The 11,125-nt window shown below is 38.0% G+C and overlaps 1 protein-coding gene across 3 annotated transcripts in view; it reads right to left on the bottom strand.

Annotated features, from left to right (window-relative positions):
- Positions 1–2,980: 2,980 nt before the first annotated feature.
- COL4A3 (collagen type IV alpha 3 chain) overlaps positions 2,981–11,125 on the bottom strand; it is an 84,622-nt gene continuing 76,477 nt past the window's right edge. For all 3 annotated transcript variants that reach the window (XM_037406107.1, XM_037406106.1, XM_037406109.1), the window contains 10 exons: positions 10,958–11,088; positions 10,408–10,480; positions 9,016–9,087; positions 8,775–8,894; positions 7,607–7,705; positions 6,840–7,052; positions 6,001–6,178; positions 4,837–4,951; positions 3,368–3,540; positions 2,981–3,090 (listed from right to left, as the gene is read on the bottom strand). In XM_037406107.1, the coding sequence (XP_037262004.1) occupies positions 3,006–3,090; positions 3,368–3,540; positions 4,837–4,951; positions 6,001–6,178; positions 6,840–7,052; positions 7,607–7,705; positions 8,775–8,894; positions 9,016–9,087; positions 10,408–10,480; positions 10,958–11,088 (1,259 nt within the window). In that variant the 3' untranslated portion in view covers positions 2,981–3,005. The remainder of the gene's footprint in view (positions 3,091–3,367; positions 3,541–4,836; positions 4,952–6,000; positions 6,179–6,839; positions 7,053–7,606; positions 7,706–8,774; positions 8,895–9,015; positions 9,088–10,407; positions 10,481–10,957; positions 11,089–11,125) is intronic.

Genomic DNA, 11,125 nt, shown 5'->3' with positions numbered 1-11,125 from the left:
GCGCTTCGTGCATATGAATCCAGCAGAAAACATGAATGAATGCCGTAGAAGAGAATTCGAACATGGCCACGTCCTTCAGATTTGAAACCCCTGTCTGTCACCAGCCCATCCCAGCATCCTACGTAGAAACAGGTCTAGGAAGACAGCAGGCAGACATCCGGCTGAGTTTCTGTGCTGAAGCTCTAGATTTCTAGTGTAATCCAAGTAGAAGAGGGTCAGAGTCTTTCTGAGGATAAACTACCTACTATCTTTTAATCACATGACACTATCAATTATTTTTTTTAAATAATAATAATATGCATAGGTACTGGAAAAGATCATTAGCACAGGGAAGAACAAAGAAAAAAACCAAAGTGAAATGGGTCTTTTATTTAGTCAAAATATTTTTATTTGGCTGTATTTAGCAGAAGGTTTGCTTTCCTCTTCCCCGCTTGCCCCCCCCCCCCCCCCAGTGTTTGCTCATTATTTCTGATTTCTCGTGCTTCCATTCTTTCAGTACAATATATTAACACCTTGCACCTCGTCAGCACTTTCCAGTTAAGGCTCTCAAAGCATTTACAGACATGAGTTAACTAATCCTCACAACAATCATTAGCAGTAGGGGCGTCAAATGATCTGCATCTGCAGAGATCGACTTTTTTCAGGTTTTTCCTTGATTTTCAGTGTCCAGCTTGTATTATGCTAGACTTGATGAACATGTGCGTCCCTGTAGTTGTGTTCCATGCTTTTGAAAGACTGAGTTTGAGCACTCAAAATCTAAAGCTATTTATGAAAATCTTTCCTCAGTAACTTGTTGAAGGCCACATAAAAAGCGAGCAGTGGACGCCAGAATTGGGAACAAGGCACAACTTTCAGTTACGTGCTATACTATGAGACATCTCTTTGTAACTTACCTTTGGACTTTAAAACCACCATCTGTTCCCTTCTCCTTACACATTACCCTCTACTGATCATTTCCAGCAGACTTCAATCTCAGGCACTTACATCCTGCATTCTGCTAGCAAGTTTTGCATGAGGGTCTCCACAGCCATCAATTGTATACCGTGCACAATGCCTTTGGGTGATTGTGATGAGCCTTAATGAAAAAAAAACTCCACCAAACCCCCAACAACCTAACAAGGAACAGGTGTGGATTTTATATTTGAATATTTAAAGCAAACTTCAGAGTTTATGGAAAAATCTATATATGTGATTGTTTAAAGGAAAACACCCTCAACTCCAAACCTGGTTCAAATGGAAGACTAAATCTTAACTTGACATTAATACCTTCTTATCAGTAGTGCATCTGCACAGAGATTCTTCATAAAAACCTGCAAATTCACAACTGTACTTTGCAAACAGAAATACTATGACTGTTAAAGCAAACAATAATTTATCCTTTCAGTTCATGCAGATGGTATCTTCATGTTAGGCTGTCAGAAGATACTGGCATGAAACACACACAAAACTTTTTCTTAGTTAGGTTAACACTGAGAATTCAAACAGTCAGACAAACAAATGCAAGTATTTTAACAGAAACAATATAAAATTTCACTGGCTTAAAAAACATCTAAATGAGAAATCTTGGTTATTTCAATGAATTGCTAGACCCTACATTTAAAATGATGCATTTACAGAACTATTCAGATGAGTCAGGTTTCTTCTATAACACTAAATACTGGAATTCTGATAGATTGTGCAAGTATTAAAAATATTAACATTTTAAATGTTAACATTACAATTTTAAATAGCTTTGCAAGTGCAATGTTATAAATATTAAAAAAAAAACTTCAGAGCTACAATTGTATATAAGTTATATGAGTAAATGAAAGTGCTTTTCAAGTATTTATGTTCATTTACAGTTGGATTCTCTTGTATAAGTCAGTGCTTAGATGGTACAATTTAAATATCAGTCTTTTTTAGATTTTGGATGCATACGCTTAACTGGATGGAATAAATTGTTTCATTTGCAGAAATCTGTGATAAATATTTAAATACAGAATATAATTTGCAATAAATATTTAAAATATGGAATACTGCAAAATGCAAATATTATATTTTTGTTATCTATTAAAAATAAAATAGAAAGCGATCGCATCCTGCTGGGCGTGTGATAACCTGGTAATGCCATGGGAGGCCTTGAGCCATACAGTAACTGTTAATTTCATCAAAATACCAAATTAAAATATGGTAATTAGTTGTTCTTCAGTAGAGATAAAAGCATGTGATCATAGTAGAGGCCAAATACTGTCAGCTTTTGAATTTAAAAGATCTCATGATTATGTCAAAAGCCACGAAAACTTTCCAACACTTTCACTTAGTCAGTCCTTAGCCACAGTCACTCTGGAGAACACAGCTAGTGCAGGTCACTGCTGTACTGCCTGCCCAGGGCATGGTGTAGCTCCTTTTCTGGCTAGTCAAGAACCATTATTATTGTCAGGATATAAAAAAAGATGGTATTCCTGTTTGCCAGCCAGAGGAATGGTGAGGTAAGTGGGGAGACACTTGTTTATTAGACAAGAAAACCAAAACAAAACCAACCCTAAATGAATCATTATATATTTAAAAGTGCACTGAAAATATTTCCTATTGAACCCTATCTCTCTTAAGTGCCAGATTTTCATCTTAAATTACATCCACTTTGAACACTGAACATATGTAAGCTGATATTAGAGCATTTAGCTTGTCTTGCTGTTTGAAAAGCACATGACAGAAGGCAGCATTAACACCTTTCATTAAAGATCTGGTGATGCCATAGTTTTATCATGAAGATGCAGCTTATAAATGGCATAGTTCAGCAGAAGCCCCTGCGGACTGCCGTTACAAGCTTTCTCCAACAAAGTGCTTTGTCACTTGCCAAAGACAAAAGTCAAACTGTTGCCCTACTTCACCACAGTGCTGCACTGGCAATTTATAATTCTCTTTCCAGATGCAGTTGGGCTTTAATATAAATTATAGCTCTTTAGAGTTAGGCAATTCTTTGTAATAAAAGCAGAGTTTCATGTTCCATCAAGAGTGGCCACTGTTTAGACTGGTCTCTTCATGCAGACCTGACAACGGCTGATGATATTTTCTAGTTCTCCTGCTTTCAAAGTCTGTGGCAGAGGTCTCCTAAAAGAAAGAAAAGAAACATTTACTTTTTGTGAATGTAAATGTTTTTAAATAATGATGAAGTGTTGGATATGGAATTATTGACACCACCACTGAAATCTTTGGCTGACTTAAGGCATCTTTGTGCTAAAGAACAAGCCTAAACCTAAGGAAGGGGGATGTCTAAACTGGGGGGAATTACTAAGGGAGCCCCCCCATGTTATGCAGGCAGTTATATTCTCCTCAGGCACTTGCAGCATGAATGTGATGCGTATGGATGCAAGGAAGTTCAGTTTACCTGAACATTCTTCTTGGATTTAACGATGCCAGCCAGAAACTGTAGGAATTTGTGTAGTAGTTGCACGTCCCCCTGCCATGGCACTCTATGAATGGAATGGCTCGAAATTCTTCCAGACAAGATCCAGGAGATGCCAATGCTTGGCCAGAAGCTTCTGAGCCAGCACTTGTATACTGTAACCACCAACACATTTTTTTTTATGAGAACTTGTCCATCAGCTTTTAGTAAACTGCAGGCAAAAAAAATTATCTAAAAAGGTACCATATGTTCTGTGGTATATCTTGGACAAAGCAAAATGAACGTAGATTAGTTTTATCAAACTTATAATGAAGCACAGAAGCCTTATGAAAGTTCAAGGACTATTATGACATTTAAGTCCCCGCAAAAGCCTTTTTCTGCTCCATGAAATTGTAACCAGTACAGAGACTAGAAAGGAGCTGGCTTCTGTCCAGTTGAGGGTGATAGTAACTGAATTACAAACAAGCCAAATTCCCTATTTTGTGTGTGTTCGTATTTTTTGTTGCATTGATAGCTTCTCCAAACACAAAGAGCAAAGAAGGCATTTTTCTTCTCTGATGTCGGTAAATGCTTGTAGAAATAGCTCTACATTTATGACAGTAGAAAAATGGCTAGAAAATACCATTTAAATTTGCTGATGCTGGAAACAAGCCAATTACTTCAACCAGATGCTGCAAAAATTCTCTCATTGTTTTCCAAGGTTATGATTATTATTACTACTTAGGGCCAAATCCCAGGAGAGACAACAAGTTTCACACTAGACCTAAAAGGACTTTGTATCATGCAAAAAAGAGTGTGTTTTTCTTTAATGCTGTCTTTTACCCTCATTTGCTGGCACCCCTGTGACATCCCACAGGCATGGATAGCAAAGATAAAGTGCAGTGTCCCCTCGTATAGATACACCCTTATTCCCATAATCAGTTCTTAATTTGCAGTCACATTATGAACTTTCTTCACTCATATCTTGTTATGGCAACAAAATTGCTGAGGCAGTTTTTTGTGGACAGTGTTCTGCATTTGTTTTGATTTTAGCTTTCTGTGGAGTTCAGCCCCAAGACCTCATTTACAAAAGAACTGCCTGCCATGGAAATGGGTCAGTTATTTCTCTGTATTTGTGTTCAGGACCAGCTTAACCACTCCACTCCCCAAACCTGTTTCCTAGATCTTAACATGACACATGAAAATGAGAGAATGCAGTTATTTTTCTGATTAAAATCCTATGGGTCTTCTTGCATCTTTTCCACTTTTCCTCCTGCCACCTATTTTTGAAGACAGATCAGAACAGTTATTCTTATGTGCCTGGCAGTTAAAAAGAGTTCATAGAATTATTGTCTACTTATTGCTAAAGGGAAAAAATATTAAGAATTATAAAAAAAACAAATGAGCTATAAGCAGGTAAAAATGTCAATGAAAGGACATAAAATTAATAAATCAAGTCTTTATATTCTCACCATAACAAAAGAAAAACCCTTCCAGAGAGATATCCAGCCTTCCGGACATGCAGGAACTGCAGTTGTTTGGCTGTGAACTGCTATTATCATTGCAGGTCCTTCACAGACAACACACCTGTAAGAAGAAACACACATGCAATCGCTGCAGATATGAGGGAAAACACAAAAGCAGACAAAAAAAAGAAAGGATCTTCTAGGATAGCAGCTACCTAATGGCATGGCTTACTATAAATGTTACAACTCACAAAGGTTTTCTCTGTTTAATATGGTGAGAAGTAAACTGAAGGTAACCCAAATACTAGTGGGGATTGCAAAGCAAGGTAACACCAAACAAAATTGGTATAAAATGGAAATTAGTCCCAGAACACATGAGCTTCCTATTTTTGCCGTTACTGAAGTAAAAAGCTAAAGTTTACCTTCTTCATGTACTCACTACTTCATGTTGTTATGGTGTAGATCAAAGTTCTGTACCTTTATTTGCTAAGATTAGAAAAAAAAAGTAATCTTTGTTTCCTAAATGAAGAAACTATGAAGCTGAGCTACTAGATTGCAACAGCTGGGCAGGGTAGGCTATAAGACAGAAGGCAAAGCTTGCCTTCCCCAGTTTGGTTGTGCTACTCTTGTTTTTTCATGCTTTTAGAGGTTTTCCTCTTGAAATGCTCTTCATCCTTCTCAGCTGTTCTAAAGCAACTAGGAAGGGCTACAATTGCACAAGAGTGTTTCATCGCAGAGAACTTTCAGCCGCAACTTACAACGTTTTTCACCAGCTACAGTAAATGCATCACACACATTTGAAAGCAGAACTTGATTTGTACTGTATTCCAAATAATGAAGCTATTTCATTCTAGTCCGCCTTCAATATACACAACAATAGTTTGTCTTTTTAAAAAAATATCACTGCAATCAGTAGGATTGTGTGCCATCTTCTTATGTCAGCTATGGATAGTAAGCCCTGCGGTAGGACACTAGCTTCAATCTAACTTTTCTTAAAGAGTATCACTGAGTATCTGGCATATTCAGGTGAGCAATCAAAAATCAGGTGGTTAAACCCAGTGCTTGTACTGGCTGAGATGGGCAGGTCTTTGCCTAAGGTTTGCCATTCAAAACAATTTATGATGTCTTTGTGGTTCCAGGCCAGAAGAGCTAAAATTTTTATACTCTTACCTGCTTATATGGGGCTCTAGTGCCCTGCCAGAAATTGGTGCCATGTCTATTGGCATTACTGCTGCAGTTGACAGCCAGTATGAATAATCATTGCGAGAAGCAAAACTACAAACATCATTGGTGTTACAGAATAAGAATGGCATGGTGGTAAATCTCTGCAAGCAGCTACCAGCTGTTCCTAAAAGACAGAAGAGAAGAGGTTTGCCACAGATAGATTATACTTAGTGCAGCAAACAAAAGAGACGTGGTGGCATCCAATTTACTATAGTGAAGATTAAAACAGTTGGCAACTATATAGAGTGAAGCATCTACAATCAAATTATTTGAAAGCTAAAAGCTTATGTTCTATATAAAAACACGTATGTAGAAAATAAGGGCTAAGAAGAAAATCTGTTTAAATAATATCTTCTTGAATTGTATTGGTCCTTGACATAGTGGCAGGGATTCAGCTGCTTAAACAAAAGCTTCTGGTGCTATTATTGACACCCTAAGGCATCCCATTTGGTCTCCAAATAGCAAGATTCTCTCTTAGATCCTGTGTTATTACTGACAGCCCTGTGCAGATACTGTGAACATGTATACTAGACGTCTATCCACAAGCAACCAAATTCCTCTTCAAAAATGTCTAGGGATAGCGAAAAGGGAGTACAGGAGTGCAGGGAAGAAAGGTGTCTTTCAAGCCACAATTCCTGAATTGACTCAGAGCAGCAGACCACTCTAGACACTGATGGTTGAAACCAACGTTCATCTTGGACACTTACTGTCAGTTTGGTTTTGTGACAATTTCGCATTACTAGACTCTAAAGAAAACTATCTGAAAATTTTTACCAATACAGTACCAAGGTCTTGTCCGTGTGCTCGTTCATTTCCTTGCACAAAAAGCAGCGAATAGCCAACATAGATCTGCGACGTCCCATGTGGGCATGAAGGAATCTTTGTTGATTGACTATGCCGGGTAAAGATAAAACCTCTTCTTGTTGGCCTAACAATGATAGTACCTGGTGATCCAGGTAACCCCTGTAGACCTGGAAAGCCAATAAGTCCAGGTTGGCCTGTGGAGGGGAAAGAAATATGACTGCAATCATTTTGTTTGAATTTTTACTTCATTTAAATTAGTCGAACCACTCGAAAACTAACAAAACAATTATCAATAAGAAGATACTATTTGTTGCTAGATTAACTCCTTCAGACCTAGCTCAGGTAACTTTACATTACATAGTTTCATGGAATAGTGAGGTATTTTAAAGAACCATGGCTATTTTTACAAAAAAAGTTGTAAAAGTAAAAACATTTTATGGTGACTGAATAGAAAAATTTAGTTCTATTTTGATGTCATAAAAAGGCACACTGATACCCAGGGATTTCAAATGGATAAACAAATATGATTAACAACAGAGGAGACAATCAAGGGATATCTTTGTAAATTATTATTTCAGTTGTGAACATGCATCTATTAAAAGATAAAATATGCTTAGATGTGCTTCTGGCCCTAAAGCTACTGTAAATGTTACAGAATATCAATCCATGCAATAGGAAGGAAGAAATCAGGAATACAGTTTATCTGTAAATTCAGTAAGAGCAGTCAGAGATGTCTGCTTTCCTGTACCTCTTTGTCCTGGAAATCCCCTGTCTCCTTTAGGACCAGGCAGTCCTGGTTGACCTGGATGACCAAAACTTCCTGGTAGACCTTTTACTCCTTTAGGTCCTAAATTGTAATCAAGAAAAAAACCCAGAATCACATAGGAGTAGTTATTCCAGATTTTAATAACTGTTAAGGGATAAAGTTAAAATTCCCACATAAATGTAGCTGTGTTAGAATGAAAACACCAGCATGAATTTAGTAATTTTTGAGACTGTAGCGGTACAGTCACCATGTTTTCTAGCAGGAAGATTACAAGGAAATATTTAATGTATTGCAGAACAATATTATTCTCATAAGAAATGTTTACAGAAACCAAAGCAAATAGCTTCTTTTAGCATGTGCCATACAATAGAAATATTTCAGAAATATAGCAAGAGGCCATAATTATCTTGGCCGCGGTTTGTACTTCTATAAATAGTGCAGCTCCTTTGTAAAACAACTTTAAGGAAAGTGTAAAAGAAGAATTCTTTAGTGCCAGCTTGTTATGCTGGAGGCAGCTATCATTTCTGAGTGGGGCATGCCTTCTGGCAAGCCTGCCTGCCCGTCCTGGGAGCTCCTGTGCTGGGGTGGAAAGCTGTGGTATTGAGAAGGGTGGGCAAGTACCCACTGCACACCCCTCATCCTACCTGCTCCTTGCTCCCTATTCCTCACGTGGCAGGCTTCACTTCTAGTGCCAGTGAAGAAGTAGCCAGCCTCTCCTTTCCCTTCCCATCCCCAGACTGTGACAGACATGATCACTTTGTAGCACATCTAGAGTACTTCTATTAAACACGGTAATTTCCCGCCCCCCCCCCCCCCCCCGCCCCCCAAGAATGACAAACATCCTGAGCATGGTTCTGGTTGTATGAAAATGGTGAAAGTTTTGATCCAAGTTTACTTCTTATTCCATTCATTTGCTTAGGCTTATGTTGGAGGGAAAAACTCACTGACTGTGCGGGTGGAGGGCAGGTGGAACGGGACAGCTTATAACCATAAGATTGTCAACAAGATACAAATAACGTTTTTTAAAATATGGAGAGGTGTTTTTAAAGACACATAAATTTTCTATGCAGAAGCATGTTTTCCCGCAAAACCAAAATGTTCCACTAAGCAGCACACACAAACACGTAGAGAGATAAAAAATTTAAACCACCTTGTAGTCCAGGAATCCCTTGAATTCCTTGATCACCTGGTGTTCCTGGGATTCCTGGCAGTCCAGGAGGGCCCTTGCTTCCTGGGACAGAGAATATTCTCCCAGGGACTCCAGATGGACCTTGCAAGAAAAATATAATGAAGAGCTATTGCTCTGTATTAAAAGAAAGAAAACAAACTACAGAAAACCCCAAACAAATCAACCTAAGTCAGCTGGTATTAGAACAAGAATGGTTGGTTACCATGTTGGCCCTTTGGTCCCCTTGGCCCTTCTGCACCTGGTGGTCCAGGGGGTCCTTGATTACCCTTTTCTCCTAAAAGAGAAGATTGAACTTCTGTCTGTCTGGTTTAAAATGTCAAAACAATGGTCAAGGTTTAGAGTTCTGCATGATCCATGCAACCTTCCCAAAGAGTAACATAGCCTGTAGACTCGGCTGAAATGCGAAAGTGGACTTCTACATCTCTGCTTGTTACTGTGTAATTTTTAGGCCAAGTGCACTCAGTTTATATGAAGATGATTCCATGCCTATCTTCATATAATGGCTGGTCTCATAGACCTAGCTTAAAATCTCAACTTTAGACTATGTCCTTTTTATCTTATGTGTTTTTGTCACCGAGTTTGCAGGTCAGTTGCTGCCTTCAGTGATGATGTGCAGTTTAAACACAGTTTAAACCCTACTGTCAGTTACACTGATGACTCTTGGGAGGGTTGTATAGTTTTTCAGGTGTTTGAAATGTAATAAACAATTCCTTTCACTGTGCAAAGTATGAGGTTACATTCAGATTACTCTACACAGCTCTGCTGGGAATAAAAAAAATAATATGTATTTTTATCATCAAGTCAGGAGATTTGACTGAATATGCCACGAAAAGACAGCTTTCTGCTTAAGAAAGTATAATTACTGACTGTACGGTGACTTTTCAAATTAGAACAAATATAAAATACACAATAATTAGCATGGAATACAAACCAGTAGGTTAAACAGGTAACGACAATTCTGTGTCACTGTAAATCATGCAACTGAAAAAATGAGAATAGTGAAGTAACGCAGACCTGTATCAGATTTAAATAACTAGAAATATGTCTACATTAAAAAGGTCTTTTTAGTCAGCTCAGCTCCTGATCCAACTAATCCTCAGGAATATGAAATTAATGATGCCAATACATTTAACAGTTTGTCTGCTGATAAACTGGTAGGTTAGATTATAATTGGGACGATTTTACACCAAGCATAGGACCCAGTGCTCTGGGTAATTGTAATTGTGATTACATGGTCTTGAGTTCTATAGCTAACAGGTTGCCAAAAAGTCACATCATCTAGCAGTGGTGTGGCATTACTAATTAGCAGTCCCAAAGTCCTTATGCATTATTAGTCAACTTGTTTTGAATTTGCCTGGAATAGAGGCCATTGAAGTCACTTTAACATCAGTCTGGACATATCCACAGCATCTAGCTCAAAGAAAATGCTCTCCTAGTGAATGCTTTAATTTATAGCTGACCTACACCATGCTCTTGATGGAAAAACTTCACGTCTAGGACCACACCTGGTACTATTACACAAATACTATTATAATGCAACATGTAAATGATTTAATTTGGCACACAGAAATGTAGGTAATAAATACATGAATACCTTTTACACCTGGGAATCCACGATATCCAGGGTCCCCTCTAGCTCCAGGATAACCTGACTGACCTTCTATTCCCTGCAAATCAGGTAACACCAATAATAAATGGGAAGCAGCATCTGCACGCTATGAAGTACATTATCTTTTTGTTCAGAATATTCAAAGCATTATGTTCACAGCATATGCTACAACTAGAATTAACTGCTCCATTTCTGAGCATGTTAGAAATAGTCCCATAATTATTATTATTCCGTAACACAGAATGACCAAGGAAATGATATGTCAGAAATTCACAGTAATTTCTTTTCAGTCCACTTAAGTCCATAAAAACTACTTTTCATATTCATTTTAATATCTTTTCTCTATTACAAGGATTTTTTGGAAGGATGTGGCATATTTTTTTTGTTTTGGTTTGTTGATTGTGGGGTGTGTTGGTTGTTTGGGTTTGTTGGTTTTTTTCTTTTCTTTTTTCTTTTTAATTGTCCTGGGTGTTATTTTCATGGTAAGAGCAAATTAACAATGGAGTAACAAGCAAGCAATATTCTTTTCACTGACTTTTGGACCAGGAGGACCAATGTCGCCGGCTGGCCCTGTTGGTCCTGGTATGCCATCTGCCCCTCTAACACCTTTGCTTCCTTTTATGCTGGAAGTGGAAAGACCAGGAGGTCCGGGAAAACCAGGAGAACCTGTACAGAAACATCAGAGTAAGTAAAGACCGCTGCC

The sequence above is a fragment of the Falco rusticolus genome, chromosome 13 (genome assembly GCF_015220075.1).
Source record: "Falco rusticolus isolate bFalRus1 chromosome 13, bFalRus1.pri, whole genome shotgun sequence".
Lineage (NCBI taxonomy): Eukaryota > Metazoa > Chordata > Aves > Falconiformes > Falconidae > Falco > Falco rusticolus.
Note: the sequence above shows the minus strand (reverse complement) of the source record. Positions and strands in the feature narration are given on the sequence as shown.